At 47.7% G+C, this 16691-nt stretch overlaps 1 protein-coding gene and 1 long non-coding RNA gene across 6 annotated transcripts in view; one reads left to right on the top strand and one right to left on the bottom strand.

Moving 5' to 3' along the window:
* PPP6R2 (protein phosphatase 6 regulatory subunit 2) overlaps positions 1-16691 on the bottom strand; it is a 71688-nt gene that overhangs the window by 35799 nt on the left and 19198 nt on the right. For all 5 annotated transcript variants that reach the window (XR_016460745.1, XR_016460747.1, XM_090127948.1 and 2 more), the window contains exons 2-3: positions 16559-16685; positions 3307-3552 (exon numbers count right to left, since the gene is read on the bottom strand). Coding sequence is in view for 3 of the 5 variants with exons in the window: in XM_090127948.1 (XP_089984074.1) it covers positions 3307-3533 (227 nt within the window). In the remaining 2 variants the exon portion in view is untranslated. The remainder of the gene's footprint in view (positions 1-3306; positions 3553-16558; positions 16686-16691) is intronic.
* On the top strand, positions 1248-2092 carry LOC149919317 (uncharacterized). Its single transcript, XR_016460780.1, has 2 exons — positions 1248-1333; positions 1706-2092. It is a non-coding gene; the product is annotated as an uncharacterized LOC149919317 (long non-coding RNA).

Genomic DNA, 16691 nt, shown 5'->3' with positions numbered 1-16691 from the left:
CCAGTATGGCTATCTCTACAGCCCAAAGGGAAAGCTGGAATGTCTGCTGCTGTCAGGGATGGGAAACATGGAAAGGCAATCCTCTTCTCCATCCTCCATCACCAAGAGCAGAGGACTCAGGTTAGGGCAAACCCAGGAAGCTGAACAGCCCACCTCTCTTTCTCCATTTAAGCAGTTACTGATGACAGAGCCTTTCTTTATCCTCCCACAACTTGCTTTCAGGGACCTCACCTTTGCTCTGCCATGCAGTGCACATTTCCCATGCCATGGGCTTTGCTGTATCCCTCAATGCTCTTCCTGACGACCCATGGAACCCGACTTCCCTCTGCTAATCTGCCCAGTACGATGGCAGGAGCCAGCCCTGGCTACAAAGCACAAACAGATCCCTTTTTTGGGGGGCAGGGGACTCAACTTGCACAATGCAGAAGCCAGATCTACTGGCTCAGACATCACTCTGGAGTCCCTCCAGAACTCTGCTGTATTTTCCACTCTGTTCTGCTGTTTTTTAGGCTGACCAGGAGAGCTCCTTTGTACTCGGATTCCTTTAAATCACACAGGTGAGCACCAGCCTGGCAACACTTCCAGTGATTTTCTTCCAAAGATCTTTCCCCATGTCCTTCCTCTTCTGAGGGTATACCTTTACCTGCAATGGCTTATTCATCTCTCTTTAACTAAACCAGCTTCCTAGTACTTAAAACATTCTTAATACCAGCTCTGCATGGATCAGGAGTGACTGAAACGTTTCCAAGGCCAGCTGTGAGCTTCTCAGCCTTCTGCAGCTCCTGACCAGCTGCTCCACATGCGTGCAGTTCTGATTCTTCCTGCTATAAACACCGTTATCATCAGCTTGGGATTTGGTTTTTATGTCTTTTTTGCTCCTAGAAGGATGGTAAATTTGAGTACATTATGGTTACTGTTACAAAGTGATTTCACAGCAGTCACATTTCTTACAGCTCCTAAGGTTATAAGGAGCTATTTCTCCTTTTTTTCTGGCTCACTGCTCCATGTAAAAGGCATTTATGATTCCTACGAGCTCACACACTGTGCCTCCCTGTGACACACACCCTGCCACCAGGCAACAAGTGAAATCACTCATTATTATGGGGTGTTCCACTCTTGCAGTCCTTTCCATCTTCAAGTCTCACACTCAGGCTGAATGCTGCACCCCCTCCATTGAGGCACTGCACCCCAATCCATTGCATTTCTGTGCTTCAGGAGGACTTGTCCCTGTGCTCCACGCTCAGCTCTTTGCCATGCAACCCAGCCTGACACAACCACCACCAGCTGGGCCTCTCCTGTGAGCAGTGCTCCTCAAACAGCACGCACTCATCAGGTTTGAGAGACACCCTGATATGCCAACAAGTTAATTATAAACAGTAATTACAGTTCCAATAGTTGAACGTGCCACTTGGATTGCTACAGCCCTTCACCTGGTTGCTATGTTCTCCCTGCTGTGCTTCCATGGGGATTTAAAGCTGAGCTGCTCTCTGCAATTCATGAACTTTCACCTTGCTGGCATTTGGTCAGAAGCTGGCACGGGCTGCTTGGGGAGATGTGTTCCAACCCTGGGGGTGTTTCAGAACACTGGAGATGTGGCACTTGGGGACATGCTCCATGGGCATGCTGGGATGGATTCGGGTTGGACTTGGTGACCTTGGAGGATTTTTTTTCCAACCTGAATGACTCTATGATTCTGTGATTCCAGGACCAAAGTGTTGTGATGATTCCAGCCCTGCAGCATGCATCACTCCAAACAGCACATCCTTCTAAACTCAGCAAGTTTCTCTTTCCTGCTCCAGTTCAAAAACTTCTCTAGCTTTTTTTTAAGAGCCAAAAACTGGATTCCTTTTGGATTTAGAGTTTATTCCTCCCGCTTAGGTGTTATCTATCCCAAAAGCCTCTTTGGTTTTTAATGAGCTTACACCCTCTCTCTGGTATCTCAACGTGCTTTGGAAATGCTTCTCTACCCATTTGTGTGTAGTGCTGGAAGTATCTCCAAAAGCAAACCTGGAGCTGCCTGAAGCACACACGTATCCTTAGAGCCTGCAAAAGGCACGACCTGCATGTGAAATTAAAGGCAGCTGGAAGTTTATGCTCATGTCAAGCCACATCTTCTCATCCTTTACCTGTTTGGCACGGATAAGAAAAGGTTTCCAGCTTACCCCACAGCACAGAGAACCAGAGATGTGAACTGTCTCATGACAGCACCATGAAAATCTCAAGGAACAGGACATAAAGATGACCTGGTTAACAGCAGTATGGGAGTACCCTGCAGTGCAATGGGCACTGTGTGAATAAGTACCAGAAGGGCACTGGGATCCCTCATTCTCTCCTCCTGCACAAGATGTGCACATTCCAGGAAAGGGAAACAAGTCTCACATGATTCACCATTTCCTCAGCTCGTTAACTTTCATTGCAAAAGAAAGTATTATCCATCCTCTCCAATAAGGACAGCAGTGTAACACTAACCCTCCTGGTGCCTTCTGGTAGATCACCTTTGTAGGAAGAAGCCTTGCAAAGTCATGCATACAGCACTCCACTTTCCTACACAGTGCACTCCCTGGCATTTGCTTACCTACACATACTCACCTGCACAGACCTGATCAACTGCTCCATCAAATAAAGCTGAACAGCACCATCCCTTCTGTATTTTGCCAGCAAATGCAGCACCAACCAGCACTGACCACTCCCACAGCATCCTACTGATTTATTTACACATTGAGCAGCCTTTCATTTTTATGTAAACTTAGCAAAGAAAACCAAACTTCCCAAATCTGAAATGCAAATATTTTCAAGTGTGCACTTGGTTTAAATGTATAAACACAACTTGGTGTGAGAAATGCACATCCAAGAGTTCACCATCAAAAGGAAGGGTGCTCTGCCCTGCTGTATGAATAATGAAACCAAGAGGTTCTGCGTATGCAGCACACTGAAAACATGACATCTTCTATTCACAGAACAGCTTGAGTGCTTCTGTGGGTTGACTACTGCAAACTGATGGAGATCAGAGAGTTGTAACTGAGCAGAATGCTTATGCTTTGCTTGCAATTTTGATTGAAATGCACTAAAGGTATTTTGGAGATACTGATAAACTTGTGTGCAATGTTTTGAGCAACCAGCAAGGCGTGTTTTTAACGAAAAGCCATTAAGAACAGAGAAACAAACCTCTGAAAGTTCACTACAAACGCTGTGATATCTCTCACTTGAGTGCTTGAAAGCTCTCCTGCAAAACAACATCGTCACGAAGCCACTCATTTCTCACATCCAGACCTCTCACCCCATGCAGGACAGAAAAGGAGCACCTACTTGAAGCGGACCTTCTCATCCATGTCCATGGGGGGTTCATGTGTGATGAGGTTGACCAGCTCCTCCATGCAGTGCTGCTGGCAGAGGAAGTCCAGCAGCTTGCGGTTCTGAGCTTTGCACTCCTGTAAGATGTCATCTTCATCCATCAGCTCGTGAAGTGTCACATCTTCTTTATCCAGCAGCTTATCCACGTGCGACGTCGTGTTCAAATCAAACTTCCAGAACATGATGATGGGACACACCTAGCTGGAATGCAGATGAATATCAGTCAATTTTCAGCCTTCGTTCGTTATTCCTCTTTATAATGGCTTTAAACTAAAAGAGGGGAGATTTAGCTTAGATATAAGGAAGAAATACCTCACCATGAGGGTGGGGAGGCCCCTAGAGGTGCCCAAGGCTGTGAATGGAGCTTTGGGCAGCCTGTTCTATGGGAGGTGTCCCTGCCATGGCAGGATGGCCTTTTAGGACCTTGCAGGCCAAGTCATCCCATGGTTCTACAATCAGCAGAGCGTGGTTTGTATTATCTAAAGGCTGCAAGGCTGGGCAGCCAAAATCCAGTCTGTAAAATAAGTTCTGTTCCCAACCATCCTGAAACAGACGATGCTCAACAACCTGCACATGTGTCAGCCCAGGGGCTCCACATTTTATAGCTGTTCCAATTGGGACTTAAGGGTGTATACCAATAAGAGAAGTGGCAAAAAGGTACTATAAACCAAAGCCAAACATAGCAACTGAGGTCACCATTTCCTCCTACACATTCTATTAAGTATTTGCTGCAAGGGACGCCTCCTCACCATCCTTCTCCTCCACAGAAAGCTTCATGTGGCCATTTTACATCAATCTACAGCAGAGCAGAGCAGAGCCAAACACCAGTTCTGGGACACTCCACTCCTCACTAAGTGGAGAGCACATTGCTTTATGTTACTCATTTTCACCTCACCCCTTTCTTTCATTCCAACCACTTGCCTCCTGGTTATCCCGACCTTTCTCTATGGGAGCTGTACCAATACTAGCTGCTTTTTTCAGCTAGTTTCCCCAGCACAACTTCTCAGGTCATTCATGATATCAGAACAAGGAAATGCCCAGATCCATCCTTACCAACCTCTTCTTGAGGCCCTCCTCCAGCTTCATCCCTCTCCCTACAACTCTGCCCCATTCACCAGCTGGCTTTGGACTTCAGCATTCTGAGGCAGAGATCCCACATTTTATGAGAAGCTGAGCTTGAAGAAGGCTCCCAAGAGACTTCATTGCAGCCCTATAGTACTTAAAGGGAGCTGACAAAGAGGAGAGCAGCTCTGTACACGGGCAATGGGACAGAGGGGAATGGCTTTAAACTAAAAGAGGGGAGACTGGGGTGAGATTTGAAGGGAAATCCCTCACCTAGAGGCAGTGCAGCCCTGGCACTGCTGCCCAGAGCTGTGGGGGCCCCACCCCTGGAGGTGCCCATGGCCATGGATGGGGCCCTGGGCAGCCTCAGCCTGGGGGCATTGAGCCCATGGTAGGGGTAGGGCTGAGGGGTCCCTTCCAACCCAACCATTCTACAGCTCTATGATCATTAAAGTGCCTTCCAATCCAACCATTCTACAGCTCTATGATCATTAAGGTCCCTTCCAACCCAACCATTCTACAGCTCCATGATCCTTGAAGTGCCTTCCAATCCAACCATTCTACAGCTCTATGATCATTAAAGTGCCCTCCAATCCAACCATTCTGTGGCTCTGTAATCCATTAGGTCCCTTTTAACCCAACCACTCAATGGCTCTATGATCCATAAGGTCCCTTTCAAACCAACCATTCTACAGCTCTATGATCATTAAGGTCCCTTCCAACCCAACCATTCTACAGCTCTATGATCACTGAAGTGCCTTCCAACCCAACCATTCTTCAGCTCTATGATCATTGAAATGCCTTCCAACCCAACCATTCTACAGCTCTATGATCCATAAGGTCCCTTCCAACCCAACCATTCTACAACTCTATGATCATTAAGGTCCCTTTCAACCCAACCAATCTGTGGCTCTATGATCCATAAGGTCCCTTCCAAACCAACCATTCTACAGCTCTATGATCATTAAAGTGCCTTCCAACCCAACCATTCTGTGGCTCTATGATCTATAAGGTCCCTTCCAACCCAACCACTCATTGTCTCTATGATCTATAAGGTCCCTTCCAACCCAACCATTCTACAGCCCTATGATCCATAAGATCCCTTCCAACCCAACCACTCTATGCATCTATGATCTATAAGGTCCCTTCCAACCCAAACATACCATAGTTCTTTGCTCTTTAAGGACCCTTTCAGTCCAAGCCATTCCAAGATCCTACAAATGCATGGGCTGGATCCCATTAGAAACAGAAGCAGGATCTTGACCACGTATCACAGCTAGAAAATCACAGCACACATAGAAAGCTCCCTTCAGACATCCAGGATTGGCCATTTCAGCCAAACCCACAGCATCAGGCCGCCCAGACAGCCATATATGAGTACCAGGCCATGGGTTTTGCATGGAACTGGCAGGCCAGGAGCTGTGCAAACAAAGGCTGAGCCTAGAAACCTGCCCAAGTGTCAGATTGATCAGTGTGGGCTGATCCCAGCCTTTTGGGAACAAATCCCCTGCCAAAAATAGCACAAATTCTGGCAGAAAGAAGCAGTTTCTAATCTAAGCTTTCAATATTCTTGATATTAAAAAAAAAAAAAAAAAAAAAAGTGAAATTTCAGCATTACAGCAATAAGCAAAAGCTGCTGCATCTGCCCCATCCAGCTACTGAAAATGCTCTTAAATGAATTTCTGAGTTCAGAGCAGCCATCTGCATTTCCAACCTACGTGACACCCTCCCAGCAACGCTGCTTGGCCGTATCGTGTGTTCATTACAAACTGTTCTTCAGATATTTTTAACTAACTGTGCTTAGCTGTAAATTCATCAAGAGAAAAGCTGACATAAAAGGCCTTCATCTAAGGAATGTTTGGGTGCACAGCTAACCTAAATACATATATATTCCACGTGCAAAATGTGAAATGCTGATAAAAAACCATGAATCCATGACGATGCCTTGTGTGTGCACGGATAGCACGTGTAAATCCTACCTTTGGAAGATAAGCCCTTTATCAATCAGTCCATTTCATCTTTTTCCCATAAATTTCCATGATTCTATTAAGAAAAGCTGCCCAAGTCACAGGGGAAGCCAAAGAGCTGTCCTCAGCCTTCACTGCACTCTTATTCCTCAACCCAGAATCTGTCCAGTGGAGCTTTGAGCTACAGGGCTGTACTGCTTGGACATTTAGAATACCGTGTCTGGTTCTGGGCTCCCCAGTTCCAAAACAGACAGGAATCTACTAGAAGGGATCCAGTGGAGGGCCATAAAGATGATACAGGGCCTGGAGCATCTCCTGTATGAGGAAAGGAGTGACCTGAGGTTGTTTAGCCTGAAGAAAAGACTGAGTGGGGATCTGGTACCCATTGTAGGGTACCTGCTTTAGCAGAGGGCTTGGACTCAATGATCTCTTGAGGTCTGTTGGAACAGAAGTGCTCCTAAGAAATGAGATGTCCCCAGAGAGAACCTGAGCTTCATTGAGGAACCACAGCAGCATCCACTGCTCAGCAGGACCCCCGGGCACTGCAGCCATCCCATGTGGAAGGGATGGGGTGATCTCGTAGAGCCAGGATGCAGAACAAGAAATAAAGTCCATTTCTGGTGTTAGGAAATGAACCCACACAACAGGAAACAAAGCTGAGGAACTTCTAAATAGCATAATTCTAAGCACTAAACTCACTGCTCAAGTTAAGGAATGCAAGGTCACCATACATCAGAAGAAGCAGAGGAAGATGGGGAGTCAGTGAGAAACAAGAGGAGCATCCTTCCCTTGCTCTGCACAGCCCAAGAAAGGAAAAGCAGGAAATTAAATCAAACTGGGGCACCTCATACCTCTAAAGGCAAAAAATAAAAAATATGCACATTTCCAGGAATGAAGACCACGGAGAAGGGGATTCTGCTGGTTTTAAAACATATAAAGCATGCAGTGCAGATCTGTGCCACAGCTTTGGGTTTGGATGGGGTTGGTTAACACAACCCTGTGCTCTCACAAAGCAGAGGGCTCTCTGCAGCTGAAAGGCACACTTCACTCTTCTGCAGAGGCCACTTTTGGAAACATAACATCAAACAGAGCCACGTAGGGAAGTCAGTCATGGGAGGTGAGGAAAGGAAGCACACCCTGCTCACCACGAGGAGCTCGGTGACTGTGAAAGCCAACAGTGCAAAGTTGTAACTGAATGAGGACAAAAGCAGAAGTGGCCCTTTCTGAAGCACAAGCCTCTTCCTCAGAGGCCAGGACACTATTTTCTGCTCAGAGCAGGGGAAGGAACAAACCCATGCAGGCTGAATAATCACGTGGTCTGCTTGTTTGTTTCCTCTTGCAGAACTGCTGAATCTTCTTACAGATCTCAGCTTGGTCTCTGCAGGAGGGAACTGTTTTTCACGTGCATGCTTTGCTGTTGAGGAGGTCCCAGTCCCCAGATCAGCAGGCCCTCATTGGTATGTCCTGAAGCCTAAAGAACAGTACTGTGTTCAGCATTCACCAAGCTACAACACCCAGACCACCTCTATCTTAGGACAGAAAGACATCAGGTCAATAAACGGATGTACATCAAAGGGATGAATCAGTTCCTCCTCCCTTAATGTAGCAAGGAACTCATCCAGTTTTTAACCCTACCTCCAAATTCCCCAGGTACAAAACTCTGCTGTTAAGTACAGACATTTCCACTCACTTTTGGTGAATTGCCCAAAGTTTCTCCATTTAACCAGCTTGCTGCTCTGTCTTCAATACCTAAGATGGGTTCTGGGACTCCCAGATCCTCAGGTGGAGGAGCAAGATTGTGGGAATGATAAACCCCCAGTGAACCTCAAACTTGTGCAGGATTTGCTGCTCCAGCTGGATGGGTGTAAATCTAAGGGGCCCAATGGGATTTATTCCAGGATACTCAGAGAGCTGTCTGATGTCATCGTGAGATGATTTAGAGAGGTCTCAGTCAACTGGAAGAAACACACAGATGTGGCAGTTAATGACACGGTTCAGAAGGCACAGTGGGGTGGGCTGATGGCTGGATTTGACCTTAGAGGTCTTTTCCAACCTTAATCATTCTGTGACTCTATAGAAGCTGGCAAATATCATCCCAGTTTTCAAGTAGGGCAAGAAAGAAGACCCTGGTAATTAATTACAGGCCTGCCAGTCTCACCTTGGTGCCTGGCAAAACACCTGAAAGACAGTGCAGTCATTGGTCACAGTCAACATGGGTTCATAAGGGGAAGGTCCTGTTTAACCAATTTAGCCTTCTTATGTGATGGGTTGCCCACCTAACTGACCACAGAAAGCCAGCTGATGTTATCCTTTTGGGTTTCAGCACGGCTTCACAGCATCCTTCTGGACAACAACGTAGCATACAGCTAGTCAAAAACATAACTTCCTGGGTGAGTAACTGGCTGATGGGTTGTGCTCAGAGTTTTGTAGTCAGTAGGGTTACACTAAGCTGGTGGATGGGGTGGACCACTCTGCTGGAGTTCTGCAGGGCTCCATTTTTGGGTCAGTTCTCTTCCATGCCTTCATCAATGACCTGGATACAAGACTTGAAGGCATACACCAATTAAGTTTGTGTACAACACGCAATTGAGGATCAGGGAGGGAGGTCAGGGAGGGTCAGGTGAGGGGTTAGGAAAAAGTTCTGCACCAGAGAGCAGTGGGCATAGAACAGGTTCCCCAGCACGGTGGTCATGACCCCAAAATGACAGAGCTCAGGGAGCATTTGGACAGACAAGGTTTGTGTTTTGGGTGATGCTGTGCGGAGCGAGGAGTTGGACTCAACAATCCTTGCAGTCTCACGAGGTTCTATGACGGCTTCAGAAGGATCTGAATAGTCTGGGATTGCTGGGCCACGTCCAGCTGTACAGCATGAAACCAGCTCAAACTGTGTCACGCTTCAGTCGCACCAGCCCCACGCAGAGCTGCAGGTGTTGGGCTGAACGGTTGAAAGCTGAGGGAGGAAAAGCACCTGGGGGTGTTGGTTGGCAGCTGAACACGAGCCAACAGCGTGCCTGGATAGCTAGGAAGGTCAATGGCATCTTGGCTTGTATAAGCAACAGTGTGGCCAGCAGGACTGCAAAAGAGCTGCTTCTCTTGTAGTTGGTGCTGGTGAGCCCAGGCTTCAAGTACTGCGTTGCATAAGCAACCCTACAGCCCCATCATGGCAACCTTACAGCTCCACCATGGCAACCCAACAGCTCTATCATGGCACCCTACAGCCCCATCATGGCAACCTTACAGCTCCACCATGGCAACCCTACAGCTCCATCATGGCACCCTACAGCCCCATCATGGCAACCTTACAGCTCCACCATGGCAACCCAACAGCTCTATCATGGCAACCCAACAGCTCTTCATGGTAACCCTACAGCTCCATCATAGAAACCCTACAGCTCCATCATGCCAACCCTACAGCTCCATCATAGAAACCCTACAGCTCCATCATGGCAACCTTACAGCTCCATCATGCCAACCCTACAGCTCCACCATGGCAACCCTTACAGCTCCACCATGGCAACCCTTACAGCTCTTCATGGCAACCCAACAGCTCCATCATGGCAACCCAACAGCTTTTCATGGCAATGCCACAGCTCTTCATGGTAACCCTAAAGCTCTTCATGTTAAACCTACACCTCCATCATGGCAACCCTACAGCTCCATCATAGAAACCCTACAGTTCTTTATGGCAGCCCTACAGCTCCATCATGGCAACCCTACACCTCCACCATGGCAACCCTACAGCTCCACCATGGCAACCCTTACAGCTCTTCATGGAAACCCTACAGCTCCATCATAGAAACCCTGCAGTTCCATCATGGCAACCCTACAGCTCCACCATGGCAACCCTTACAGCTCTTCATGGCAACCCTACAGCTCTTCACTGCAACCCTACACTTCCATCATGGCAACCCTACAGCTCTTCATGGAAACCCTACAGCTCCACCATCGCAACCCTACAGGTCTTCATGGTAACCCTACAGCTCCATCATGGCAACCCTTACAGCTCTTCATGGCAACCCTACAGCTCCATCATGGCAACCCCACAGCTCTTCATGGCAACCCTACAGCTCCATCATGGCAAACCAAGTGCTCTTCATGGCAACCCCACACCTTCATCATGGTAACCCTACAGCTCTTCATGGTAACCCTACAGCTCCATCATGGCAACCCTTACAGCTCTTCATGGTAACCCTACAGCTCCATCATGGCAACCCTTACAGCTCCACCATGGCAACCCTACAGCTCCATCATGGAAACCCCACAGCTCTTCATGGCAACCCTACACCTCCATCATGGCAACCCCACAGCTCTTCAGAACAACCCTACAGTTCTTCAGGGCAACCCTCCAGCTCCATCATGGCAACCCTACAGTTCTTCATGGTAACCCTACAGCTCCATCATGGCAACCCAAGTGCTCTTCATGGCAACCCCACACCTCCATCATGGCAACTCAAGTGCTCTTCATGGTAACCCTACATCTCCATCATGGCGACCCTACAGCTTTGGGTCTCTCTCTACAAGAAAGACTGTAAATACAAGTTGCTCAATCAAAGCAACGAGGCTGGTGGAGGTATTAGAAAATAGGATATATGAGGATCAGATGAGAATGTCGGAGTTGTTCAGTCTGAAAAAGAGTAGGCTGAGACCTCATCACTCTCTACAACTGCCTGAAAGGATAAGGAGATGAGTGCCTGCCTCTCCTCTTGGGATACAGGTGAAAGGATGTGAGGAAATGGCCTCAAGTCGTGCCAAGGGAGGTTTAGAGTGGAGATCAGGAAGAATTTGCTCACAAATTGGGTGCAGGGGGCAGCAGGGGGCATCCCATGCCTGGGGGCACTGAAGGGACGTGTGGACATGGCACTAAAGGACATCACTAAGGACCATGGTTTAGTGACAGTCTGGGAAGTGTTAGGAGGAAGGCTGGATTTGAGCTGCAGGGTCAGATCCACATCTTGTGCTTATTGACGTGGCAGCACTTTGTGGAGGGCTTCAGCCACCAAACAAAAAGCAATTAAGAAGTACGAAGGACTAGACCATAACTAGTTATTCAAAACGAACTTGAATTTCCTTCGTTTTAGTAGCAGTGCTCCTTTCTGACAACTTGCCATTCCTTCACCTAACGTCACATCACAGAAAACCTCATTCCTACCATCGACCAACATTCACTTATGGTCCCCACGCTTGCATTTCCAATTTCGTAAAACTGGGTACATCCTCAGCACTGCAAGGATGTTGTAGAGATTAACAGCTGTGAACGGCTTAAAATAATCTTTCCTTAACTGGGTATTTCCTCAGCGAGCTGTTATCCACCACCAGCAGCCTGTCTTTATTTGTAGTAGAAGCAAAATTGGCCTGAGATACCAAGGGGTCACTGACAGACGTGGATGTATCCAAAACAATCTCTGTTACATCGCTGCTCAAGTTTCACTTTCCTTCCTCAGACGACGAGGAGAAAGAAAAAAAAGCTAAATCAGAATGATGATGAACACGTTGGGGTTGAGGTTTGCATTCTTGTTGTTTCAAAATAGTTGAAATTTACACTATAAGAGATGGAAACAGGTTGCCCAAGGAGGTTGTGGATGCCCCATCCCTGGAGGCAGTCAAGGCCAGGCTAGATGTGGCTCTGGGCAGCCTGGGCTGGTATTAAATGTGGAGGTTGGTGGCCCTGCCCATAGCAGGGAGTTGAAACTGGATCAGCATTGTGGTCCTTTTCAACCCAGACCATTCTATGATTCATTCTACGATGCTTGTCCAGTCCACAGATTGCCCTCAGCAGTGCAAAAGGCAACAAGAAACAGTACAGAAGTGGGATGATCCTACAGGTGGGCACCGAGCAAGAGGAGCTCTGGCAATCCTGCAGCAGGATTAAAGTTGTGATAGTCCATAAACTCATCTCTCACCCTGCAGAGCACTCTAGGCAATAATATGTCCCCTCTCCCTCCTCCTGCTTTGTGGGCAAGAAGGATGACATGCACACCTCTGAGGAGCCACATCTTGTTAGTCTGGTCATTCTACACAGGAATAGATGGTGAAATATTTCCAGCCACCATCTTTCTATTGGGTTATTAAAATAAACTAATGGGTAGATAATAGCAGGACAAGGGGAAATGGTTTGAAGTTGAAGGAGGGAAGATTGAGGTTGGATGTCAGGGGGAAGTTCTTTACAGGGAGAGTAGTGAGGTGCTGGAACAGCTGGCCAGAGAGGCTGTGGATGCCCTGTCCATCCCTGGAGGTGTTCAAGGCCAGGCTGGATGGTGCCCTGGGCAGCCTGGGCTGGTGTGAAATGTGGAGGTTGGTGGCTCTGCATGCAGAAAGGGGGTTGGAGCTTCATGCTCCTTGAGATCCCTTCCATCCCTAGCCATTCTGTGTTAACGGTGGGTATCAGACACCTGCAGAGATGGTATGCAATGGCATGTTATTATGCTTACAGTTAAGATGAGGGTCCAACATGTGCAGAGTGTGCCTTTGTCCTGACATCCCCACATCACAGGTGCTGCTGCTCACCCCACACGCAGCTGCAAACATCTGAAGGCCTTCCACAAAAGGCCTACGTTATTTCCGAGCTGCAGCATCCAACCATGGGGAAAAGCCTAAGGATTTCAGGAGACGAATTCTCTCTAACCATGCAATGCCATTTCTGAAGATTAACTGCTGTAGAATTAAACTGTCACTCAAACACTCTCTATTTGCCAACACTACACTGCAGGAATTTTTTAATATTTAGAAGGTATGCAGAGGCTTCAGACACGAACCAGCACAACACACAAAGCAACCCGTGACAGCACAGACTCTGGGGTAGATGATTAACAACATGAAGAAAAACAGAGTCCTCTAACCGTGTGTGTTTCGAAGTCATGGAACCATAGAACAGAACCACAGATTCACCTTCAAGGCCGGAAAGAGACCCTGGAGGCTGGAAAGAGATTGAGTATATTTGGGTCTTCCACATCTGCTTTATTTTGTCTGGGATTATTGCTGCCCCGAGCTTTGCTGTCTGCACATGGGTACATGCAAGCACACCGATCTCCTACCTTCCAGAATGCTCTCCATACAACAAGATCAGCAAAAAAAGCCATTGGAGGACCAGAAATGAGTGCTGGCATCTCCTCCTGGAAACTGGGAGGAAATGACCAAGATTTACAGACTCCTTATTTAAGCTTATTTAAGCCTGTTCCTGATAAAATAAAAGACTGAACGTTTTCCACTTAGTAACTAAGTGGAAACACATGGAAGTGCTGAGAGCAGTACATTATCCTGCATGTTTCCAAAAAGAGAATGTTCCTGAGTCCTTCTTTAGACTTTTCTTTAGTGAAAGCACAAAGGTAAAGTGTCATATCAGCACTGTACCACAGGTGGAGATCCTCTCTGGGTCTCACATCCTTCAGCCTCTCCAGACTTACCAGGCACGGATTCCTGAAATGAACTGGCTTCTATAAGGCTTTCACTCCACTTTTTAATAGGAAATTCCCTTTCTTTTTTCTCTCTGTAAGCATAAATAATATTTTTTTTGTGAAAGGAGAAGTTTTCTCTGATTGTAGGATTGATAAAGAGACGTTCAGAACACACCTGTGAGTCGGATGACAACAGATCACTGGAGCTAGACAGCATTCAAAGAGCTCTACAGCTTTAAAACACAGCTGCTAAACAACTACTGGAGGGAATCAAAGCCACCATTTAACCTGGTGAACTTCAAGTCCAACTTGACTACAGAAAGTTTGTTTAAAGCAAACTGTTATGCAATTTGTGAACACACAGCTGAAAATGTACAGACGGACAAGGACAGATCGATGGTTCACCTGAAATCCCCAACAGGGATTTTACATATTTAATTGATATTAAAGAAAAGCATGAAGGTTGGAACAAAGCACTAAGATCATCGAGTCCAACTCCAACCCATCCCACTGTGGTCACTGCCTGTGATCCCAAGTGTCACATCCCCACGGTCCTGGAACACCTCCAGGGAACAGAGGACCCCCCCCACCCCAACTGCCCTGTGCCAGTGCTGACTGCTCTGGGAAGAATCACACAGAATCACAGAATGGTTTGGGTTAGAAGGGACCTCAAGGATCATCAAGGCTCCAACTCTCCCACCACAAGCACCAACCTCCACATTTCATAGCAGCCCAGGCTGCCCAGGGCCCCATCCAACCTGGCCTTGAACACCTCCAGGGATGGATGGGGCATCCACAGCCTCTCTGGCCAGCTGTTCCAGCACCTCATTGCTCTCAGAGCAAAGAACTTCCCCCTGACATCCAACCTCAATCTTCCTTCCTTCAATTTCAAACCATTTCCCCTTGTCCTGCTGTTATCCACCCTTTCAAAGAGTTGACTCCCCTCCTGTTTGTAGGCTCCCTTTAGGTCCTGGAAGGCTGCAATGAGGTCACCCCACAGCCTTCTCTTCTCCATGCTGAACAAGCCCAGCTCCTTCAGCCTGTCTTTGTAGGGGAGGTGCTCCAGCCCCCAGATCATCTTTGTGGCTCCTCTGGACCCTCTCCAACAGCTCCCTGTCTTTCTTGTACTGGGGGCCCCACACCTGGATGCAGTGCTGCAGATGGGGCCTCACGAGGACAGAGTAGAGAGGGACAATCCCCTCCCTGTCCTTGCTGGCCACCCCTCTGCTGATGGAGTCCTGGACACCATTTACTTTTCGAGCTGTAAGAGCACACTGCTGGCTCCTGTTCAGTTCTTCATCAACCAGGACCCCCAGGTCCTTCTCTGCAGGGTTAAAAATTGTTCCCTCTTTCTGCATGGGACAGGCTGAGGGGGGGGAGTGCAGCCTGGAGAAGGGACAGCAGCAGGGAGATCTCCCCTCCTAAAGGGAGCTTAGAACCAGGATGAGAATGATAGGAGAAGGGGGAACAAGGAGCATCAGGAGTTATCACAAGGAAGAATAATAAGCAAGTAAACAGAAGGTATGACATCACTTCTGACTATCGTGTGTTTGCATCTCGAGTGCCGGTCTGGTTTGCTTCTGTGAGAAGAGCCAACAGAGCTGGAACAAGTACAGCTGGTTGGAGCAGCGTCTCCTGAAAGAGACTGAGCAGAAGTAGAACACGCACAGCTTCCCAGGGAAGATGCATTCAGCTCAGTTTGATGGATGAGTTCAGCTCAGAAAAACAGCACGGGACTAAGAAAGGCACAAGTGGGACTGAGGAGTTGAACGGGCGGGTATTTACAGCTTCCTACAAACCAAAGAATGGAGACACCTCAAAGATATCGTGCAGCCAATTATAAAACAGGCAGAACCGAGCATTAATTATCATTAGGGTCCACACAGGAAGAAAAAAACTGGTGGAACTTACTGCCATAGGAGGTTATGGAGTCCCAAAGCTCTGCTCTCCTCAAACACTAGGTTTGTGAGAGCAGCTCACAGGAAGGAGGTTTGTAAGAGACACCCCCTGTCCTCTCCCCCCCCCCAAAACTGCTTTGCAGCCACTCTGGTTCAGAACAAAGCACTCAGCTGATGACTGGCAGTATCCCCTCACTCTGTTGATCCCCCCCCATGTCACCAGTGGGAGCAGATCCCAGCCCTGAGCCAGCTACATCTCCACAACAACCGTGCTTGTCAGTGGGCTGCTCTGTGACTGCCAACTGTTTTCTATTTCTCTATATTTTGCTGGCACAGATGACCACAAATATCTTGTTACCACCCACGTGCTACAGCTTTTAAATGGCTTCTAGAACCATTTTCTCCTGTTTCAAACCAGCAGGTGTGGCAGCTACCAAAGCTATCACAAAACAGCTTTGGTTGGAGGGGGTCAGATCAGGCTGTTCATGATCCCATCCCACCTGGCCCTGAATGCCCCAGAGATGGGGAACCCTCAACCTCTGTGGACAAGCTGTTCCAACCATGATCAGCTCCAGCAGCACCTCTGTTCACAGATCACCTATACAACTCCCCCAAGCCCTTGTTGGAGCTTTAAGAATGCCTTCTCACTACCTAAAAGTTGAACAGAATGAGTGCTCTGCCATAGGAAACAACATCACTCACAGCCCAGTCCCCCTGGGAAACCTTCATTTGTGTAAGACCGCTTTGTCTTTGCAGTATTAGATCACAGAACCTCACCAGGAGCTTTCCAGCAGCATCACAGGACCCTCTCAAATGCCTCCAGGTATTGAATAGGAAGAACAATCTCACTCACAACCACTCCAGTTAAAAGGAAAGGCAGATGCAGTACCTTCTGTAGAAGTGATTTCAAACGTGAGATCTTCTCCACAGACAGAGAAACATTTGGGTTATGGTTCCTGGAATACACCCAGCTTCAGATAATTATCTTCATCCAGTGTGAATTCCCTCTCTCTATCCTGAAA

This window comes from Phasianus colchicus, chromosome 1, assembly GCF_987193195.1.
Source record: "Phasianus colchicus chromosome 1, bPhaCol1.hap1.1, whole genome shotgun sequence".
In the NCBI taxonomy this organism is placed as follows: domain Eukaryota; kingdom Metazoa; phylum Chordata; class Aves; order Galliformes; family Phasianidae; genus Phasianus; species Phasianus colchicus.
This window is presented reverse-complemented; position numbering and strand designations above follow the sequence as displayed.